Genomic DNA, 24,257 nt, shown 5'->3' on the forward strand with positions numbered 1-24,257 from the left:
GAACCGCTAAGTAACGGGGGACATAAACACACCAGCATCGGTCGTCAAGCAATGCTAGGGGGACAAATACAGACACACAAAACACACACACACATATATATATATATATAATATATATATATACGACGGACTTCTTTCAGTTTCCGTCTACAAAATCCACTCACAATGATTTGGTCGGCCCGAGGCTATAGCAGAAGACACTTGCCCAAGGTGCCACGCAGTGGGACTGAACCCGGAACCATGTGGTTGGTAAACAAGCTACTTACCACACAGCCACTCATATAAAATGATAATATACATATATATATATCGTCTGTAAATGATAAATCCGTCCAAAAAGCGCTTAGCATCACAGTGTTTCGTCAGACCCTAAACCTGTTGGCCTATAGCTATGGGCCCCATAGGCCAGCCATATCTATCTTTATATATATATATATATATATATATATATATATATATACTAGCAGTATCGCCCGGCGTTGTTCAGGTTTGTAAGGGAAATAACTATAAAGCATTTTTAGAGTTATAGCCAAAAAATAGCAAAAAATGCATTAAAAATGGGAAAAAAATGATGGTAAATTTTTTTTTAAATCGTTGACTCATCGTAGACATTTTAGAGAGTTACTTCCCTTATATAATAGCGAAAAAATGCATTAAAATGGGAAAAAATTATGGTAAATTATTTTTTAAATCGTAGACTCATCGTAGACGCGCGCTAATACCCAGAAGAGCTCGATATGAATCACGACTATAAGAAACCCGGTTTTGGTTACACTGCACCGCAAAATGTGGGAGTAGTTAGGAATCTAAATCGTAGGAGACAGACACACAACCTCTCTTTTATATATAAAGATATATATAAATTAAAGAAAAACCACTATTGTGTAATTCAAACAATGGTAGACTTATATTATATTGTGAAATTTGAATTTTTCCCTGTAAGTTTGGAGCTATACTTCCTAATATTATTATCAGATATATATATATATATATATATATATATATATATATATATTGTCATGGTGACATTGATAAAACAAATTTCTTGAAACTTATCAAGCTTCTTATCTTAGCCAAATCATCGGGGTGGGGGTTGATCTTTCTTGTTTAGCCCCTTCCCCTCGTTCAACCGACTTCGACCATTCATCAAGGCATGCTCCAGTCGTGATTCTCCAGACAGAGTTTTGAATGTCTAAGGCTACTGTGTCGTATGTCATGTGATCACTTTTTTCATCAACCCCGAAAGTTGAAAGGTTAATAATACGATGATGATGATGATGATAATAATAATAATTCTTTGCACAAGAGGCACAAGGTCAATAACTTAGGAGGTCAAGTCGATTGCATCGACCCCCCAGGGATCAACTGGTACTTATTTTATCTACCCCGAAAGAATGAAATGCAAAGTTGACCATGGCGGAATTTGAACACGGGACTAATAAACAGTAGCAAAATGTCACTCAGCATTTTGTCCAGCCTGCTAATGATTCCGCCAGCTCACCACCTTTATTATTGTTATTATTATTATTATAATGATGATGATGCTTTCAAATTGTGGAACAGGGCCAGCAGTTTGGGGCCAGCATTTGGGGTCGATAAATTAAGTACCAGTTGAACACAGGTCGATGTCATCAACACCCCCCCCCCCAAATGGCCGCCCTTGTCGCAAAATTTGAAACCATTATTATTATTATTATTATTATCATGCCAGGCGAAATGCGTAGCCGTATTTCGTCTGTCGTTACGTTCTGAGTTCAAATTCTGTCGAGGTCGATTTTGCCTTTCATCCTTTCGGGGTCGATAAATAAAGTACCAGTTTCCCGCTGGGGTCGATGTAATCGACTTAATCCCTTTGTCTGTCCTTGTTTGTCCCCTCTATGTTTAGCCCCTTGTAGGCAGTAAAGAAATACATTATTATATTATTATTATTAAAGCAGTGGAAGGTGGTGACCTGGTCGAATCGTTAGCAAACCAGGCAAAATTCTTAGTAGTATTTCGTCTGTCTTAATGTTCTGAGTTGAAATTCCGCCAAGGTCAACTTTGCCTTTCGTCCTTTCGGTGTCAATAAAATAAGTATCAGTTACATACTGGGGGCCAATGTAAATCCTTTATCACCCTCCCCCCCAAATTTCAGGCCTTCTGCCTTTAGTAGAAAGGATTATTATTAAAGCGGTGAGCTGGCAGAAATGTTAGCATGCCGGGCGAAGTGCTTAGTGGTATTTCGTCTGTCTTGTCTTCCCCAATACATAGCTGGTACATACTTTATCGACCCTGAAAGGATGAGAAGTAAAGTTGATCTAGGTGGAATTTGAACTCGGAATGAAAAGACAGATGAAATTTCACAAAGCCTGCAACAAAAGGTAAAATATAAGCACATTGTTGAAATCCTGAAGCTTTGAGATAATACACGATTACACCAAAGCAATGTGGATAATCAAGTGTTACATTTGACAGTGTGATCTGAATATTAAAGGGTTAAGACACCTTAGCAACAGAAGAAAATGCTTGTCCTTATTCTTTTCAGTTTAGTCTTCTACAGTCGCCAGACAAAGGAAAACTTCCTGCCCTTAGCAACCAAAGGAAATTAGAGGTTCGACTCTCTCGTGATGGACTTGGCTAATTGCTGAATCCATTTGTAGAGGAGGCCACAGCTTTTGGCAAAAGTCCATGAGTTAACAATGCTCAGACACTGCAATGCATATTTGTGGAGCAGTTACATCATAGAGTCACATGAATTTCACACAGGCCTGGCTGATGCTGCTGCTGCTGCAAGGCCTATAGAGTTTATCATAGAATAGCAATGCCCTCTGCTACCATTGTGAGGTCAGGAATTTCTGGAAGTTATCCATAGGCGTAGGTGTGGCTGTGTGGTAAGAAGCTTGCTTTCCAACCTCATGGTTCCAGGTTCAATCTCACTGATAGAATAAGTACCAGGATTTCGATATCTTTCTCCCCATAAATACATTTAATGGTCCATTGCGTGTCACCTTCAGCAAGTGTCTTCTACTATAGCCTTGGTCAACCAAAACCTTGTGAGAGTACTTATTCTATCGATATCCTTTGCCAAACCACTAAGTTACAGGAATGTAAACATACCAACATCAGTTATCAAGTGGTGGTTGGGGACACACACACATGATGGGCTTCTTTCAGTTTCCATTTACCAGATCCACTCACAAGGCTTTGGTTGCCCCAGGGCTATTTAGAAGATACTTGCCCAAGGTGTCACACAGTGGTACTGAATCCAGAACCATGTGGTTGGGAAGCAAAATTCTTACCACGCAACCATGCCTGTACCTATATAATTTATTCAGTGCCAAATGATCCCTGACCTTGCTCTGGTCTGTGGTACAGCAGTTGGGGCCCCTTGCTGTATTAAATGCAAGGTTTGAGGTACCACCATCCAAATACTTTCTAATGTAGGCCATTGGCTACAAATCGTATCAGGTCAATCCCCTAGTGCATAACTGGTATTTTATTTTGTTGATCCAAAACTGGGAAGATAAAAGGCTCAGTAAACCGATGCTTGCTTCTTGCTTCGTGCCCTTGCTTGATGAGGCTGAGGTCATTGCAAGTTAGTGGTCCCAGAGCCAACCAGAACTCTCCATCGCTGGCGTCTTTGTGTCAGCCTCTCTGCATCTTGCAAAGTGGCGTCTGCAAAGCCTCTGCATATCTTCTTTAATCATGTCCAGCCATCTGCAGCGGGACCTGCCACAAGGCCTCTTTCTTGACTTTGATTTGACTTCAGACAGCATTCACCCAGGGTGGGTTGAGCTGGCTTCATTCATCCTCAATGCTGCATCTCTCACAAACGCCGACCAGGCCTGGCGATTTGAGGCTAATGACCGCGCGATCTCCAACCACTCCTTATTCCAGCAGCGAACGCCATAGATATGGGGGCCTAGGTTGGGTTCCAGATCAGCCTTGACTGTCATCAGCCAGGTTTTTCGTTGTCCACCACATCGCTTTCGCCAACCCTGACAAGTCATCTTAAAGGCCTCTTTCAGGCTGCGGCTGCTGCATTGAGGGAGGATTAAGCCGTGGTAGGATGATCTTGGTGAGAGACAGAGGACATGTCCATACCAGCAGATGCGATGGATAGCTGTGAGGTAGGAGGCTGCAGGCTGATGCAGGCTTGGACTAAATACCACAATATTGTTTTTTTTCTCTCAGTTCATAAACTGATGGATAAAACACCTGCTCAGAGCAGTTACTCTCTTACCTGTCAGCATCTGCACAGATGCATTCATGTGCATTCGTTCATTCACTCCGTTACATGCACATGCTCGCTCGCTCAATTACACATTCACTCAAGCATGGACAATCATAAACACAAGTGCACACACACACACACACACTCTCTTCTCTGCTCTCTCTGTCCTCTTCTCTCTCTCTTTGTCCTCTTCTCTTTCCCTCTATCCTTCATCTCTCTCCCTCTGTCCTTTCTCTCTCTCTCTGTCCCTCCTCTCTCTCTCTCTATCCCTTCTCTCTCTATCCCTCCTCTCTCTCTCACTCCTCTCTCTCCCTCCTCTCTCTCTCTCCCTCCCTCCTCCTCTCTCTCTCTTTCTGCGCTCTCTCTCTCTCTGCTCTCTCTCTCTCTTTCTTTGCTTCTGCTCTCTCTCCCTCCCTCTCTTCTCTTTCTGCTTCTCTCTCTATGTGTCTCTCCCTTTGCTTTTTTGGCAGTTTTTGTCTGCTCTCTTTCTCTCTTCCTGGATGACCACTGTTGGAATGTCTTTGATTACCTGAAAAACAGTTATGGGTTGGTGACAGGAAGGGAAGGGTATCCAGCCATTGTAAACATGAAAAAACTGACTGTGGCGTTTAGCACAGCTCTGCGGCTTGCCGGATCCTATCAAACCATTCCAACCCATGCCAACATAGAAACCGGACATTAAATGACAGTGATTTTGAGGAGGACTCATTCTTACACATCATTCTGAGAAACTCACACTCTCTTTCTCTTTCTCTCTCTTCTTGCAGGCAATTCCTATCCTGGTTGGCGTTGGTGTTGTTGTCATGACGGCAATCCTGGCCAAACACTTGTTCTCAGGCAGCAAGAAAGCCAAGGTGACGCTTGAGAACAAAGACGTAAAGTACGCCTTGAGGTTGGTTGACAGAGAGGTAAGAAAAAAAACCTTTCATTTTCATCCCTTTTCTTCTATCATTATATATACATGTGTGTGTGTACATATGTGTATGTATATATATATATATATATATATATATATACATACACATATGTATGTATATATATATATTTGTGTACGTGTGTGTGTGTGTACCTGACTGGCCCTCGTGCCGGTGGCACGTAAAAGCACCCACTACACTCAGAGTGGTTGGCATCCAGCTGTAGAAACACTGCCAGATCAAACTGGAGCCTGGTGCAGCCATCTGGTTCGCCAGTCCTCAGTCAAATCGTCCAACCCATGCTAGCATGCAAAGCGGACGTTAAACGATGATGATGATGATGATAACGACTGTTGTCCATGCTGGCATAGGTTGGATGGTTTGACCGGAGCTGATGTGCCACATGTGCCTCACCAGGCTCCAGTCTGATTTGACATGGTTTCTACAGCTGGATGCCATTCCTAATGCCAGCCACTTTCCAGAGTGTGCTGAGTGCTTTTACGTAGCACCACATGAGTGCTTTTTACATGGCACCGCAAAGGTGCTTTTACGTGACACCGCATGGGCACTTTCATGTAGCACCGCTACATGTGCTTTTTATGTGGCACCGGCACCGAACCCTTACCAGTCAATCCTCCCCACCAGGGAGACCGGGCTTAACTTAACACTTCTGCTGTGCAGCATGGGTCTTTGAGTACATCAAAGCACCAGGCATCTCAGCCCTTTTTCATCTTAACTTTCTCATTATGACGCTGGGGGTCTTGAATAAATTAGCATAAAACTTTGACGGAAGATTATAATGTAGACAGTAAGTTTGTGTCATAGAACCTGGGTCAGTCACAGTTGGGTTGGTATCAAAAGGGTGAAAGCAAATGTCATCCTTGGTTTACTCCAACAGAGCAAAACATAAGCCTGAGGCGAATATTCATTTTGCCTTTCCCTAATTTATGAGTTTTCACTTTCTCTCTCTCTCTTCTTCTATTTTTGGAACATGACCTTTGGCATTGTTTCGACAATCAGGTTATTCAAATTCATGACAGCATGACGTCTCTGTTTAATGTTTCCAAAACTATTTGGGGTGTCATAACACTCAAAATGAAAACTAAGTAGAAATTTGTTTTTATGTATGGCATATAATCCCTCATAACTTTTTTGTATTTCTTGGAGTTTTCAGAAAACTTTTTGTGAATTTGTATTCTATATGCAGGAATTCACAAGACAGGGGTACTTAGAGCAGAATTCCACCCAATTTTTTTTTCTTTTTAAATGACAGTTTAAACTACAGGCAGTCCAAATTTTTGGTTTAAATCCTAGCAACGGACCATTAAATGTGTTTATGGGGAGAAGGATATCAAAATCCTGGTACTTGTTCTATCAGTCTCTTTTGTTGATCTGCTAAGTTATGGCGATATAAACACACCACCACCGATTGTCAAGCAATGGAAGGAGGAACACACACACACACATCAGAATTTGTCAGTGGGCATTTTAGCTTAATGGTAAAGCACTCGGGCAGTAATCACAGAGATGTGAGTTCGAGTCCCATAGCTGGCCACTGACAAATTTTTCTGCAATATAAGGATTATTTATCCTATTCATGCTGTTCAGCATTATTCTGCATTAGAGAATAAATTATTTCCATATCCATACATATATGTGTGTGTGTGTGTGGAGGCGCAATGGCCCAGTGGTTAGGGCAGCAGACTCGAGGTCGTAGGATCGCGGTTTCGATTCCCAGACCGGGCGTTGTAAGTGTTTATTGAGCGAAAACACCTAAAAGCTCCAGAAGGCTCCGGCAAGGGGTGGTTGCGACCCCTGCTGTACTCTTTCGCCACAACTTTCTCTCACTCTTTCTTCTGTTGGCCTGCTCACTTAGCCAGTGGGGTGGCGTCATTTGAAGGCTAAAACAATGCGAAGCGCATTGTGACCAGCGATGTGTTGCAACATCTGATAGCTTGGTCGGTCACGGTGATATATATATATATATATATATATATACACACACACACATATATATATATAAACACACACAATGGGCTTCTTTCGGTTTCAGCCTACTAAATCCACTCACAATGCTTTGGTTGGCCCATGGCTATAGTAGGAAACACTTGCCCATGGTGCCACGCAGTGGGACTGAACCTGGAACCATGTGGTTGGGAAGCAAGCTTCTTACCACACAGCCACACCCTCGCATATGTGTTGCCTAAGTCTATATTTGTCCTGTGTCTGTGCTGCTGCAGATGTTACACAGCTTTGTCACGTCTCGGTGTCATTGTGTAGGTGTGGTGGTCGTGTCAGTGACACTGGCTGGGTTGCGGTTGTGGAATGGGGTGAACATGATAGGAACACCTGTAAGGTATTTCGATCGGAGCTCTGCTTTCGTTTTCAATTTGCCACACCTTCACGAAAGCAAACCTTGCTGTGCAAAAGGTGCCCAACCCCACAAAAATTGCACTGCACTACCATCACATCGACATCAAGTGTGGGCCAGCCTTTGCTGAGAAGTGGGCCGCATGAGATATGGCCCCCACATTGCTTCTAAAAGCAATTCAAGGGTATTTATCCTTTAACTTGTTTCATTCGTTACTGTGGCCATGCTGGGGCACTGTCTTGAGGAATTTTAGTCAAACTAATTCATCCCCCCCCCCCAATGCTTATTTTGAAGCCTGGTACTTTTTGTATTGGTCTCTTTCTGAACTGCTAAGTTATGGGGACATAAACACACCAACACCGGTTGTCAATCTGTAGTGATGGACACAATAATGAACATACATACAAAGGGCTTCTTTCAGTTTCCATTATCCAAATCCACTCACAAATATTTGGTCGGCCTGAGGCTATAGTAGAAGACACTTGCCCAAGGTGCCATGCAGTGGGATTGAACCCACAAACTATCTTATTTTTCGGAATTTTCAGAAAAGTTTTGCAAATTTGTATACTACATACAGGAATTCATACGATTATGCAAAACCAAAATAAAAAAGATAAATTGCTGTGTGATTTAAGGGCTATTTAGCTGTTATTTCTAGCACATCTGATGTCCCGGTTCAGGAGCTTCAGGGTTTTGAGGACTATGGAAACCCCACTCATAGCTGTTGTTGTTACTAGGTCTACTCTGACCCAGATTAGTAGCACCTGTAAGGGTCCTAGCTATGGGTTAATTTGCATAATAGGGGCTTACTTACCTATGCATGTGGAGGCTGTGGAAGAAATCTTCACGGGTCAATAGAGGGGTGGATGCTGCAGCAAGGCATTGTGGAGTGAAGAGAGGACAAGATGAAGCAAGCCAGACATCTTGGTCCTCTCCATCCCTGACCATCTTGACAATGTGCAACTCTTCTTCGCATTCAGAATGCTCCATCAACTCCAACGCTTATTTTCGTTGGTGTGACTGTTTATTTTTAGAATGGCATTGTAGGGTAGGTGTGAGAAGCCTGATTTGGTCAGTTTAACCTTTTGGCATTCGGATTATTCTAGCAAATCTAATCCTTATTGATTCACATTTTGTTTTCAGTTAACCCTTTAGTATTTAAACCGGCCATATCCGGCCAAAATAATTAATCTGTTTTATGTTCAAACTGACCAGATCCAGGCTCTCACACCTACCCTACAATGTTATTCTACATTAAGTAATTACACCATCAAGATCTTGAAGATATGAGATAATGCATGATTAATTCAAATCAATGGGAATCAATAGGCATTATGTTTGATTGAATAATCTGAACACTAAAGGGTTAATCATGCATTTTATCTCTAAACTTCAGAATTTCATTGATGTGATTCTTTACTTCTAAAACGACATTGTAGGGTAGGTGTGAGAGGCTGGATCTGGCTACTTTGAACATACAGTTGAGTAGTTGGGCAGGATATGACCAATTTAAATCCTAAAAGCTTAACCCTTTAGCATTTAATCCAGCCATATTCAGCTCAGATATTCTACCTGTTTTATGTTAAAACTGCCCAGATCCAACCTCTTACACCTACTCTACAATGTCATTCTAAAAATATAGAAACTCGCCATTGAAATCGTGAAGCTATGAGATAACACACGCAATCCTAAAGGCTTAAACAAACTCCCTGCACAAATCATCGGTCATCCTTAAAGAGGACTAGATGCTCCTCATCACAGATGGTCAAACGTGGAGCAAGCCGACAGGATGGCCATGGATGGCATAACTTTCATATACCTTCACAGAGCTGGCATGAGGACTAATCGGAAACAGACTGCGCTTTTCATTCACTCTAGAGACCTACAAAACACTAAAAGCCAAACGCGTACCATCGTCGTGATTTATTTCACCGACTGTGGTCCGCCCTCGCCCACCCATACAAACATTCTGGCCTGATTCCAAATGTAGCAACTTCTCCGTGCTATTATGTTCCAACGTAAACCAGATTTTCAGTTCTCTTTACAAATAAAATGGTGATAGAGGAACAATACAATCCATTTTTATAGAGAAACTGTGTCGCCTTTTGTTGTGGCTGGGAAAACCTGTATTATATCTGTATTGAAATGTTAAGTAGGTACATCATCATCATCATATACATATATATATGTGTGTGTGTGTGTGTGTGTGTAAAGACCACATATGCAATATCTGTGTGTGTATTTGTATGTGTCTGTGATGGAATGGTAAGTTGGTGCGTATATATATATATATATCTATATATAGTATGTGCATGTGTGTGTGTGTGCTTGAATGTATGTGTATATATATGTATGAATGCGTGTATACATGTACGAATGTGTGTATACATGTACGAATGTGTGGTGTGTGTGTGTGTGTAAAGACCACATATGCAATATCTGTGTGTGTATTTGTATGTGTCTGTGATGGAATGGTAAGTTGGTGCGTATATATATATATATATCTATATATAGTATGTGCATGTGTGTGTGTGTGCTTGAATGTATGTGTATATATATGTATGAATGCGTGTATACATGTACGAATGTGTGTATACATGTACGAATGTGTGTGTGTGTGTGTGTGTATATAGACATGAATGTATTTATGTAGATGTGAATGTATAATGTATTTGTTTATGTGTAGGTATGTGTATGTATGTATGTGTATATATATATATACACACACACATACATGCATGCATGTATACATATACATTTTCGATGCTGTTTGGTTTAAACAAATGAACAAAAATATGTCCTTCCCAAGAGCAGTCAACCATGAAAACTTCTCTCCTTGCTCACAAAGCTTTCTCTTTTAGTCATTGTGAATAGCTCAACATATTTTGCTATTTCTCTCCTCTTTCATTCAGTCAAGGCTGATCGTCACAAGTGACCGAGCAATGAGTTATTGTCAGGACATGAACATTTTTTTAAAAATTTTACTTGATATTGATGTGCAGAGGAGGAGGAGATGGTGGAGTTGGGGTGGGATGGGGGGGGGGGGGCTTTATGCATATTTTTACACCTGTTACAGGTAAACTGAATCTCATGAGATTTTCTGAATGGCCATGCCTAACGAAAAATCATCTTGAATTGTTTTATTAGTGAGACTTACCTGATGATGAGCCATGTCTCACCTGGGCCCATGTCTTGATAAAAAAATAGGCTCCTGTCCGTGATTTGACCTTTTCCCAACGTACACAGCTTCTTTCGCTGTCGTATCTCTAAAAACCAGTTCCACAGAGCAAGTGCTGTTACTGCTTGTTGCGGGTCACTAAGTAGTTGAATGATTCATAGGTCGGTTTGTATCTGCTCAGGTGCACCCAAGGCCAAGGCATCATATAGTCAAGGGCTCTTTACCTAACAAAAAGTTACCTTCTCATGCAGCCCACTTCTCGTGAAATGCTGTCCATGTGTGTGACTAATCCTTCCCCTCACACATACAACTATTTCGCTATTGGGTCTCAAAGGACCAGTTCCAGAGAACAAGCGTTGTTAACATTTATTGTATGTCACCTGGTAGTTGAATGATTCTTTACCTGCTTCGTACCTGGTCTGTGTTACTGCCCAGCAGTGATTGCAAGGATATTTATTCAAGGCCAAGATGCTACATAATCTTGAATATTTTAAATAATGTAACCTGCCTGATGGTAATTAGTAAAGAACTAATTTATCTACCCTGAAAGGATGAAAGGTAAAGTCGACCTCGGCAGAATTTGAACTCAGAACATACCAATGGGCAAATCACCACTAAGCATTTCATCCAGCACGCTGAGTCTGCCAGCTCACCACCTTAATAATAATAATGATAATAACGATAATAATAATGCTCTGATGCAGTACCAGGCAGTGGCTCTCATGCAGCCCACTTTTCATAAAAAGTTGGCCATGTCTGTCTCAATGGACCAGTTCCACAGAACAAACACTTATAATTTATCGCATGTCTCCCAGCAGTTGAGCAATTGCTAAGTTCGTTCATATTGGGTCTGTGGGTTACTAACCTGCAGTGATTGCAGGTGTATCCAAGGTTGAGATGCTACAGAGCCAAGGACTCCTCCTTACGTAATGAAGAATTATCTTGGAATTTTTTTGTAGCTCAATCTTCCTGATGCCGCTTTATGCCACATGTGGCCCACTTCTTGTGAAAGGTTGTCCATGCCTGAGACTAAATTTTCTCCCAGCATACACTATAGGCGTAGGAGTGGCTGTGTGGTAAGTAGCTTGCTTACCAACCACATGGTTCCAGGTTCAGTCCCACTGCGTGGCACCTTGGGCAAGTGTCTTCTGCTATAGCCTCAGGCCAACCAAAGCCTTGTGAGTGGATTTGGTAGACGGAAACTGAAAGAAGCCCGTCGTATATATGTATATATATATATATATATATATATATATGTATGTGTGTGTCTGTGTTTGTCCCCCCAACATTGCTTGACAACCAATGCTGTCCCCCATAACTTAGCGGTTCGGCAAAAGAGACCAATAGAATAAGTACTAGGCTTCCAAAGAATAAATCCTGGGTTCGATTCGTTCGACTAACGGTGGTGCTCCAGCATGGCCGCAGTCAAATGACTGAAACAAGTAAAAGAGTAAAGAGTACTATTTTTGCTGTTGGATCTCAGTGGACCAGTTCCACAGAGCAAGTATTAATATCATTTGTTGCATGTCACCTTGCTGTTGAACAATTCATACGTTGGTTCATACTGGGTCTGTGGGTTACTGGCCTGCAGTGAATGCAAGGGTGTCCAAGGTTAAGACACTACATTGTCAAGGGCTCCTTACATAACAAAAGATTACCTTCAATTATTTCAATAGGCCATCATTATTGTTTAACGTCCGTTTTCCATGCTGGCATGGGTTGGATGGTTAACACCTAATACCATTGTTACAACTAATACCATTGAGACCAATACAAATTGTTGCTTGATTATGTCTTGAGTTGGCTCGTAGTGATCAAGCACATACCAGATGGTCATGGTAGGTGAGGTGGTGTCTTGCAGAGATGGGGATTGGCTGGGTTCCTCGTTGACAGGTTGCCCAAGAGGACTCAAGAGGGCCAGTGAAATATGGCAACAAATGATGAATGCTGCAACACACTGCAACAGTGTATGCTCCCACTCCTGCCCATGACCTTTTAGTAGTGTGGCCTCCCTGAAGATGAGCCATGTCTCACATGGCCCCTTTTCCAAGAACAAAGATTACCTGTGCCTAGTTAAGGGTAATGAAATTTGGAGTGGGTATATTGAATATTTGCAGTAAAATGAGTTAAGGGAGACATGGCTGTTATGTCTGACAATTCCATAAAGGTTCTCTTTGTTGGTGGTTTGGTCTACATTTGAAGATAAGTTACCATGGTTACAACAGACGCTACCACCACTTCCACCATCACCACCCATTCCATTTCAGTTTGTAGTCTAACTCTAATGGTATTTCTTCTTCTCTGTTTTCTCCTCCTCCCGCCACCACCACCATTGCTGCTGCTGCTGCTACCACCTCTGTAGGAAATCAGCCATGACACCCGTCGATTCAGGTTTGCATTAACGTCTCCCGAACACATATTGGGTCTACCTGTAGGTAAGTGGCAGAAGAGATTTTCTACCTTTCTCTTTCACTCTCTCTCTCGTACCCCTTCTCTCTCATGCTCTCACCTTCTTTCTTACACTCTCTCTCTTTCTTCGTTCTCTCTGTTCTGCTGTCTCTCCCGCTATCTGGACATCTTTCTTTCTCTCTTTCTCTGACTTTCTCTCTCTCTGTTTCTTTCTCACTATGCCTCCCCCCTCTCTCTCTCTCTCTCTCTCCTTTCTCTCTATCTCTTCCCTTGTCCTTTACAGGTCAACATATCTACCTGTCTGCTACGATCAATGGTGAGTTGGTTGTCCGACCTTACACCCCTGTGTCCAGTGATGACGACAAAGGCTACATGGATCTTGTCATCAAGGTATGACTATTTTTTTTTGTTTTTTTACCTTGTTTCTGTTGTTGTCTTTTTCATTTTTTCAACTCTTATCAACCCCTAAAAGGATGACAAACAAAATCTGAAATGTATTTATAGATAATCTTTTTAGAAGATACACATTCCTTAGACAGTTATGAGGAAGTAAGGTCAACTGGTGTCAATTATCTAAAACTCCTCTCACCTATGTCCCACTCCCCAAAAATTTTCACAACAAATTCTAAAATAATCAACACTATCTGAAATGTATTTGTTGAAAATTTCATTTAAAAATATACATTGTTCAGAAAGTTATGGGAAAACAAAGTTTAGTGGAGGCAAAAGGGATACATCTGTAGTTAAGTATATGCAGGAACATTAACAGACACTATCTTGCTGTAAGATCACTGTGTCGCAGTGAATACAAATCATGAGGTTGAAATCTTCAATGATAAAGAAAATGTTTGAAGACCACATTTTGGTTTTAAAAATAAAATATATTAAAATTGGAATTTATAAGATTTTTCTAGACAAGGTAGATTTTAATAATTACTTTCTTTCTGTAAAAGTTACATACTTAAGACTAATTAAAACTTTATTACAATATAGATGGCTAAGTTGACATGAGTTATTTCCCTTGTTAGACACTTGACAGGCATGCTGCACTGACACACCTATGTGTATGTATGTATGTATGTATATAATAAACCTTTACATAAATAAATAACATGAAATACACGAAGGGACGAACAAAAAGACAAACGGGTCATTCAAAGCCTTCATTCTTCAGTCAGAAACTGATCCCTCATTGCAGATTTCGGCTGTTTAATTCTGAGATCCGCTCTGAATCAGCCAGCCACAGAAGGAAAGAATGCAACGCAACAGAGATGAACATGAAACGAAAAATCTTTTTTGGAGACAGTAACGGTTAAAAACATGGATGACACAGGCGCCCTACGGCTTTGAGACAAAAAGAGAGACACAAAAACAATATCAGCAAGCGTGGAAAAATAATTACCTATTCGGTGATAAGACACATGTTGAACAAGCGGCCGATGGAAACAGAATGGCTGAGGCAGCAAGTCGCAAGAGGGTAAGAGAGAGAGGGGACCAAGGAGGGTGGAAGGCGAGGACAGAAGCAGTGACCGAGAGAGAGAGGGAGAGAAGGAATCAGAGAGGCTGGGAGAAAAAGGCGCCAAAACAATTTGGCAACGAAACAATGGCGAAGGAAAGAAAATAGTTTAAAGACATCGTGCAGGGGTTTTGATATGATAAACATAAAGAAGTTATTATGCACGTAAACACATCGCTAATCTCACCAGGATAATTTTCCTGAACATAAAATTTGAATGTACATAACACACAAACGCCACACAGAGAAGAAATATTCCCCCATGACACACACAAGCATACGAACATCACATACACCCAGAATATAAGAGAATGCAAACAACATTACCGTCCGACACGGTTATTTGCCCAAAAGCCAAACCCAAGGGAGATAACTACTTGAAAAATGTCTTCTAGGAGTAGCGCCCCTTGATTTATTGATCTCTTTGAGAATATCTGCAAATTCACCGAGACTTTGTGTTCAGCCAAAATGGAGATGAACACCATTCCTCCATGGGATCGGCTTGAAAAATTATTAAGATAGTTTTCTTAACATAGGACCATTGGTAGCCTTAATTCACAAATATATTCTATCCACCAATGCAGTGTTGAGCGCTCATTTTCATCGTTCAGCATTTATATATATGTGTGTGTGTGTTTGTGTCTGTCTCTCTCCAACTGCAAAATAACCTCCACCTGTTGTGTGTCTCTAATTCCAGGTCTACAAGAAAGGAATCCATCCTAAATTCCCCAATGGTGGCAAGATGAGCCAACACGTGGATTCTCTCACCAATGAGGATTATATCGATGTCAAAGGTCCCTCTGGCCTTTTGACTTACCATGGAAACGGTAACTAGGCAACATCTTTTTCTCTTTACTTTCATCTTTTACATGTTTCAGTCATTGGACTGTGGCCATGCTGGAGCACTACTGGGAAGGGTTTTAATTGGGGGAAAAAAAAACCCATTACTTTAGTTCTTGCTTCTTTGTTTTTGGAGGGGGAGGGAGTTAGCCTGTTATTCTTTTGGTTTCCTTTTGCTAAACTGTTAAGTTATGGGGATGTAAACAAACCAACAGTGATTATGAAGCAGTGTGGTGACAGACACACACACACATACACACGCACACACTCACAGTTTCAAGTTCAGACCCACTGTGGCACATTGGACAAGCATCTATAGCCCCAGGCTAACTACAGCCTTCGATGTGAATTTGGGTGATGGAGATTGAAAGAAGCCCATTGTGTGTGTGTGTGTGTGTGGTGCAGCCTCCTGGCTTCCCAGACTCCAGTCAAACCATCCAACCCATGCCAGCATGGAAAACGGACGTTAAACGATACTCTTTTTACTTGTTTCAGCCATTTGACTGCAGCCATGCTGGAGCACCGCCTTTAGTCGAGCAAATCGACCCCGGGACTAATTCTTTGTAAGCCCAGGACTTAATATATCGGTCTCTTTTGCCGAACCGCTAAGTGACGGGGATGTACACACACCAGTATCGGTTGTCAAGCAATGCTAGGGGGACAAACACAGACACACAAGCATACATACACACACACATATATATATATATATACATATGCGACAGGCTTCTTTCAGTTTCTATCTACCAAATCCACTCACAAGGCGTTGGTTGGCCCGAGGCTATAGCAGAAGACACTTGCCCAAGATGCCACGCAGTGGGACTGAACCCGGAACCATGTGGTTCGTAAGCAAGCTACTTACCACACAGCCACGATGATGATATAGTTGAAATTTATAGAAAAACAAAAGACAGAGACAGGTGTATGAACAACAAGCAATTTGATCCTGTCCGAACTTCCTACTTTTTGGCCTTCCATTTCTGAACCACTTCCTAAACTATCAGCACCTCTCTTCATCTACATACCAGCACTCCACCCGGATTACCACTGGATCTACTGACACTACCTTCATAGGTTTCACTGGATTTTTTCTTTTATATATAAGGCAATGACAAAAGACCGAGACCTCTAGAGGTATGCTATGACTGAGAAGACCCGGCAAATAAAGTGAGTTCACAGCTGTAACCTACACCAGTGTCACATAAGGAGCCCACTCAAAAAGTACCTTGGATCGTAGGGTGACATGCCTTGCTTGAGGAGACCTAATGAGTCAAGTACATCAATATCAATATCAAATGGAAATTGTAGTTGTGACACTTGTGCTGGTGGCATGTAAAAAGCACCGTCTGAACATGGCCGATGCCAGCTCCCCTGTGCTGGTGGCATGTAAAAAGCACCCACTACACTCTTGGATTGGTTGGCATTGGGAAAGGCATTCAGCTATAGAAACCAAGCCAAAACAGACTGGGGCCTGGTGCAGCCTCCTGGCTTCCCAGGCCCAGTCGAACCGTCCAACCCATTCCAGCATGGAAAACGAACGTTAAATGCTGATAGTGATAATATATATATATATCAAGTGAAAAACGGTATGGACACTTTGTTTTTGTTTTGGTGTCTCGTTCTGTTGTACACGACTATGAGGATTCGCATCCCCAATGAAACTCGTCCTTTTCCCAAACTTATAATGTAATACATGTCTTTGGTGTGGTAATTGTGCGCGGCTGAAGATGACTATTGACATACATATTACATCAATTATGCATTGATATAAACTGTCTAATAAAGCCAGAAACATATGTACCACTAAATCCTTTGCATCCTGTTTTTCTTTTGATAAATATAGATAGATAGATAGATACTGCTGTGTCTGGGGAGAGTCATTCCCTTTTAGTGCCTTATAATTTAACACTCACTGGTTTAGTTTCCACTCATTTACTTACATCAACCCTCAGTCGATGTAAGTAAATCAACTTAATCCCCTCCCGCAAATTTCAGACCTTGTGCTTCCAGTAGAAAGGATTATTATCATTATTATTATTATTATTTTCCAGGTGAATTCCACATCAAGCCTGATAAGAAATCCCCTCATGAGGTGGTTACTGTGAAGAAAATTGGAATGATTGCTGGAGGCACTGGTAAGAGACACATTGCACTGGCACACTATGTCAGTGGCACATTTCACTGTTGTTCTCTTTTTTCATTATTCCTCACCCTGCAATCTCTCTCTCGTATCCTCCCTCTCTCTCTCTCTCTCTATTCCCCTTTACCCAGTAATGTCTCCTTATATATGTTCTCTTCCCTCCCCTCTCTTTATCCGCTCTCTCTCTTTTCTCCCTCCCTCTTTCTCTCTGTATTCTCCCTCTCCCATAATGTCTCCTCATATATGTTCTCTCTTCTCTTTTCCCTGCTCTCCTCTCTCTCCCTAATCCCCCCTTCCCCAGTAATGTCCCTACTCCACATACCTTCCTACAGCTTCCTATATCCCTCCCCTCTCCTCCCCCCCCACTGCCACCTCACTACGTCCATCATTCTCATTCTCCATTCTCCTCTCCTCTTCCTCCTCCAGGTATCACTCCAATGCTGCAGATCATCAAACAGATCCTCAAAGAGTCTCGCCACAATCTCGAAATGTTCCTCCTGTTCGCCAACCAGGTACCTGTCTTACGCTTGTTTATCTTGTTTGCTTTTGGGGGTGTGTTTTTTTGTTGGTTTTTTTATTGCTTTTTTTGGATGGTGTTTGGGGTTTGAAACGGTCCAAGCATGGCCACGTGGTTAAGTTTTCTTTCCAACCATGTGGTTTCAGGTTCAGTCCCACTGCCTGGTGCCTTGAGCAAGTATCTTCTAACATACCCCTGGGCTGACAAAAATTTTGTATGTGAATTTGGAAGACAGAAACTGAATGAAGCCCATTCTATTCTCTCCCTCTCTCTCTCCCTCCCTCTCTCTCCCTCTCTCTCTCTCTATATATATATATATATATATATATATATAAAGGCAGTGAGCTGGCAGAAACGTTAGCACGCCGGGCGAAATGCGTAGCCGTATTTCGTCTGCCGTTACGTTCTGAGTTCAAATTCCGCCGAGGTCGACTTTGCCTTTCATCCTTTCAGAATCGATAAATAAAGTACCAGTTACGCACTGGGGTCGATGTAATCGACTTAATCCCTTTGTCTGTCCTTGTTTAGCCCCTCTATGTTTAGCCCCTTGTAGGCAGTAAAGAAATATATATATATACCAGCTTCGCCTTACTGGCACTTGTGCCCCGTGCTAGTAGGGTATTAAGGGCACCATCCGAGCGTGATCATTGCCAGAGCGGCTATCTGGCCTCCGTGTCGGTGGCACATAAAAGACACCATTCGAGCGGTGCCAGTAAGGCGATGCTGGTAACGATCACGCTCAAATGGTGTCTTTTACGTGCCACCGACACGGAGGCCAGATAGCCGCTCTGGCAATGATCACGCTCGGATGGTGCTCTTAGCACCCTACTAAGGTTAAAAATGTCTTAAAGAGTTATCTTTGTCTTCTTATTATTATTATTCGGATTATTTACTCCATGCCAAACCCACTTTACAGTGTGATGGTCATGAAACTTAGATTTTTCTACACCTGAGGAATTCCTGCTTTGGCCTGGAACAGTATTTGGGTTGAGTGTTTCTCTGGAAATACCCTAACTTTGCACCCTACCAGGACCTTAAACTTATCCCACACTATATATATATATATACTGTGTTATATTTTCAGACTGAAAATGATATTCTGCTGCGCCCTGACTTGGAGAAAATTGCTGAGGATCACCCTGACCAGTTCCATTTGTGGTTTACTGTGGACAAAGCTGAACCAAGTTTGTATTTGTTCATATTATGGCTAACCCAACTGTGTCTGTGTTGTTGTTGTTGTTGCATGTGTGTATGTGTGTGTCCGTCCGTCCGTCCATCATTTAACATCCATTTTCCATGCTGGCACAGGTTGGACAGTCTGACTGGATCTGGCCAGCTGGAGATCTGCCTGGGCTCCATGCCTCTGTTTTGACATGGTTTCTACAGCTGGATGCCCTTCCTAATGCCAACCACTTTACACTGGGAAGTCGTGTGTCGGTCATTGTAGAGTCGTCGTACAAGTTCTTAGTTGGAGTTAAGTGCCTGTTACATGTTATAGCCGAGTTCGAGTCACAGTCAAGGCAGTCGGTTCAAACTGGTTGTCTTGCAGTGCTATCAGTGATAGCATGATAATCAAAGCAGTTTACCATTTCCAGTATAGAAGAGATACACTGTATCCGATACCAAGAGATTATGATGGCTACTGGAATAAATACAAGAGCTACAGTCACAACAGAGGCCACACATTATAACTGTGGAAAATGTCATCACATCATAACAATTCTAAAATTAAACAATCACATCAAAATCTCTAAACTACAACATAATGAATGATAAATTCGAAACAATATAAACAAACTCTATATTTGAGAAGTAATCTGAATACCGAAAGGCTAAAAGTAAAAATAGGTATAAAGATTATTCTTAAGGAGATACATACGCAAACCAACTTTTCCCTGCTGTTTAAGGATCAAACATATATGCCCCACTTGGTCTAGGTTGGCTAACTTCTAGTGAGGCCAGGGGCTGCACCCAGCTCCATTGTTCTATTCTGGCATGGTTTCTATGGCTGGATGCCCTTCTTAAACCCATATATACCCCTTGTTGCATTTCCGCAGTGTAAAACCTGTTCCTACTTGTTTGGACATGGACTCACCTGGAAGTATCTGACTGAGCATACGAAATGGTCAGTAGGTAGTGGACACCCGTAGCTAACAGTTGCATACTGTCCTTCTCTTCCAGATTGTGAAAGCTTACCAGAACGTTTAATCTAAATACAGTAAAATTCTTCAGTTCTATATTTAAGAGATGAGGAATTATGTACATTATTTACATTCGGCTGATATACCCTCCACCCTTCATCAGGTGACTTGAGGAAATTTCAAACCTGGGTTCTCATTTTTCAATGTTGTTATTATTATTATTATTCAGGTCACTACCTGGAATCAAACTTGGAATCTTGGGGTTAGTAGCCCGCGCACTTAACCAGCATATGCCGTAGTGTAGTGCCCGTGGGCATATGGCGTAGTGGTTAAGAGCACGGGCTACTAACCCCAAGATTCTGAGTTTGATTCCAAGTAGCGACCTGAATAATAATAATAATAACAACAACATCGAAAAATGAGAACCCAGATTCAAAATTTCCCCAAGACACCTGAAGAAGGTTGGAGGGTATATCAGCCGAAATGTTGTGTTAACAACAAACAAGATGAGGACAAATATCCATCAAATGTAAATAAAGAAAAAAATTTTATGGGCATATATGAGTTAACACCAAATATGTCATCATCATCATTGTCATTATTTAACCCTTTCGTTACCAACCTGGCTGAAACCAGCTCTGATTCTGTAGCACAAATGTCTTGTTTTCATAAGTTTTGAATTAAAATCTTCCACCAAACCTTAGTCACAATTTATGTCCCTAACACTAGCTGAATGATAACTAAGTTATTTTACTAAATTCTTTCTTATATTTAAAATTAATTGTAAAAAAAAAAACAGAGCATCTCAACAGAAATATGGTAACGAAAGGGTTAATGTCCGTTTTCCATGCTGGCATGGATTGGACAGTTTGACAGTAGCTGGCAAGGCTGGAGGGCTGTACTAGGGTCCACTTATCTGTTTTGGCATGCTTTCTACAGTTGGATGCCCTTCCTAATGCCAACCACAATGTACAGGGTACTTTTTTCATGCCACCAGCCCTTATTCTTATTGTTTCCTGGGTCGTTCTATTTTTTAACATTTTAATTTTTTTGTGCATTTGTGTGGGGGGGGGTTCTTTTTTTTTTTGTTTAACACTTTTTCATACCTTTTTTTTTTTCTCTCCCTCTTTGTGTTTTATAGATTGGAGCTTCAGTACTGGGTTCGTCAACGAGACCATGATCAAGGACCACCTACCAGCCCCAGCTGAGGACGTCCTCATTCTGATGTGCGGCCCACCTCCCATGATAAACTCCGCCTGTCTGCCACACCTCGACAAACTCGGATACAAACCTACCCAACGTTTCTCTTTCTAAAACAAAATAAATACATTTATTTTATTATTATTTTTTTTTTGTAAGAAATAAATTAAATTCCACAACAGATGAGGAACAAACAAAAAAAAAACAAAAAAAAAAGTGGGGGGGTGTTGTGGGGGGGGGTGGAGATGTGATGAAAGTATGTTGCTTATGTAGAGATGTTTGGGAGGAGAGGAAGAAGAGAGGGGAAGGGCACTTGTAACTGGTTCTAGACTTTCTCCTCTGAGTTTCTTAATTAAGTTTACATCACAAAACAAAGTTTTGTTGCTTTTTTTTTCTAATTTTTATTTCCACTTTTTTTTTGTCGCTTTAAAAAAAAATGTTTTTTTATTTTTTGTACATCTTCAGTTTATTGTCATAAAGTTACGTGAGTTGAAGGCTTGCATCCTTTGTTGTTTTCTTTTCAATGTTTTCTTTTTTTTCGCTATTATACATATTAGTATAATATAGCTGTTAGTAAGGCTATAATTACAATTCGTATTGCTATAATTGTAATTAGTACAGTTACAATTATAATTAGCGTAGCTATTACTATAATTATCATATAATAGTTAGTATACATATTATTGTAAATTAGTATTACTAACCACTTTGAGTTAATAATAGTTTAGTTTTTTTTATGCATTTCAGGCCCAATTGTGGCCATGCTGGGACTTTTTCATTGTCATGACAAAGCACAGGGTTAAGGGGAATATGGGGTGTGGTATTATCGTGCAGCAAGCTGACAGAATCGTTAGCACACCGGGCGAAATGCTAAGCGGTATTTCGTCTGCCGCTACGTTCCAAGTTCAAATTCCGCCGAGGTTAACTTTGCCTTTCATCCTTTCGGGGTCGATTAAATAAGTACCAGTTACACACTGGGGTCGATGTAATCGACTTAATCCGTTTGTCTGTCCTTGTTTGTCCACTCTGTTTAGCCCCTTGTGGGTAGTAAAGAAATAGGTATTATCGTGTGGTGGGTGTAGGGGTTTTTTTTGGGGGGGGTGGTGAAAGAGAGAGTAGGTCTGTTACCAGTTGAACCCCCCCACACACACACACACAAAAAGACCCTTTCATGTTGTTGGGCTTTTGGATGTAGTAACACATTCGACAGTGTTATTTAAGGTTGGACCCTAAATAGTTAGAATGACATAAAACTATTTCCCCCAAAGATGATGATGGTGACGGCGCAGCGGTGGTGGGTCTGCAAAATTCATGAGGAAAACGAGTTATGACACAACACGTTAGGGGTCATAAAAGAAAATTTTCTCCCCTGTGCAAACAAACACACAAATAATAATAATAATAATAATGATAATAAAATGTGGGGAAGCATCATAGTGATGTGCTGAGAGGAATTCTTTGGGGTTTGAATAATTCACCTCTGGAAACATGGGTGCTTCATTCAACATCCTTAAACAACCCTTATTCAGGGACCTTTTGAGCGGGATGGGCTACTCGATCAGAAGAAAATTCTAACTGGGCCCTACCTGCAAGGTCATGTGCTGTTTATCTTGATATTAGATCACCATGTGCACGACATGTTGTGATGCATGTGCCTGGTGTACCCTTATCAGACGGGTAGTCATGGTGGGTATACTGGGCTTCATATATTTTACCCCAGGGTCACTTTGATGGCATGCACTGCTCTCTCACTCAATAATAATAATAATAAATCGTGGGATAAATCATTGGTTGTCCCACAATGGAAAAACAAAAAGATTTGTTTTGTTTTTTTACCATTTCCTAGGGTTGCCTTCTGCAGGAAGACTAAGTGTTGGTTAGTGTAATTAATATAGCGAGACAGTATTTTTTTTAATCAAATTAAATTCTAACACCTGTAATGGGAAGAAAATTAAACTGCCAATGTTTATGAAAGTTCATCTCATGACTGGAAATAATTTCCTTATAATAATTATTTTCGATTCATTATATTAATCAGAGTAATTAGCGTCCACTTAACAACCGGTGTTGTTTGGGGGAGAAATGCTGAAACTAGCAGTTATCTCCCCTTATCTCAGACTAGAAAACAGCTGGCTGGCTGGTTGGTTGGTGGGTTGCCGTACAGTTTAAGATCCAACCGTGATTTGTTTTCCCTCACAAACAATAGAAGCTGTCCCTCCATCTACACACACACACACACACACAGTTTTACCATGCATCGTAATGTGATACATCTGGCCCCATCATCTGTTTTCTGGAGTCGTTACTAATTTCAGGTCCTTTATCAATCAGATGACCCAATCAAGTTCCTGGTTGTGTGTGTGTGTGTGTGTGTGTGTGTGTATAGGGCACAGTCAGCTCAGAGTTATTTCCCTCTGATTGACGGAACGTTAAAAATACACATTCACTTTATTCACAAGATTGATATAACAATCTCCAAAAAAATATCACTGAAGTTGTTTATAATTTTGTCTAATACCCTAAGACATTTGGCTGACTGCAGTTCATTGCATATTAATAATAATATAATGAAATTATTGTATACAGTGCTCAGGTGCACCACAACTTGTCAGAAAGTGCATATAAAGTACATGCAGTAATGTAGAAATGTCTGGAAAGCGAACAATGTATGAGTCAGATACATGCTTGTGTGTGTATGGAGGGGAGAAAATCAAGTGTAGTGTTGGCGAATCTCAGGAAGCATGGAAGTCTTGAAGGATGCAGTGCTCCGACAACTAACAACCGATGCCGGCAGTTTGTTCCATGCTTCAGCAACTCT

General features: G+C 41.2%; 1 protein-coding gene across 3 annotated transcripts in view; it reads left to right on the top strand.

Annotated features, from left to right (window-relative positions):
- Nucleotides 1–21,939, top strand: part of LOC115224390 (NADH-cytochrome b5 reductase 3-like) — a 40,346-nt gene extending 18,407 nt beyond the window's left edge. For all 3 annotated transcript variants that reach the window (XM_036513444.1, XM_029795277.2, XM_029795278.1), the window contains 8 exons: nt 4,981–5,121; nt 13,039–13,111; nt 13,369–13,475; nt 15,299–15,428; nt 17,493–17,576; nt 18,008–18,093; nt 19,183–19,282; nt 21,381–21,939. In XM_036513444.1, coding sequence (XP_036369337.1) covers nt 5,017–5,121; nt 13,039–13,111; nt 13,369–13,475; nt 15,299–15,428; nt 17,493–17,576; nt 18,008–18,093; nt 19,183–19,282; nt 21,381–21,553 — 858 coding nt within the window. In that variant the 5' untranslated portion in view covers nt 4,981–5,016 and the 3' untranslated portion in view covers nt 21,554–21,939. The remainder of the gene's footprint in view (nt 1–4,980; nt 5,122–13,038; nt 13,112–13,368; nt 13,476–15,298; nt 15,429–17,492; nt 17,577–18,007; nt 18,094–19,182; nt 19,283–21,380) is intronic.
- The last annotated feature ends 2,318 nt before the right edge of the window (nt 21,940–24,257 follow it).

This window comes from Octopus sinensis, linkage group LG25 (assembly GCF_006345805.1).
Source record: "Octopus sinensis linkage group LG25, ASM634580v1, whole genome shotgun sequence".
In the NCBI taxonomy this organism is placed as follows: Eukaryota; Metazoa; Mollusca; class Cephalopoda; order Octopoda; family Octopodidae; genus Octopus; species Octopus sinensis.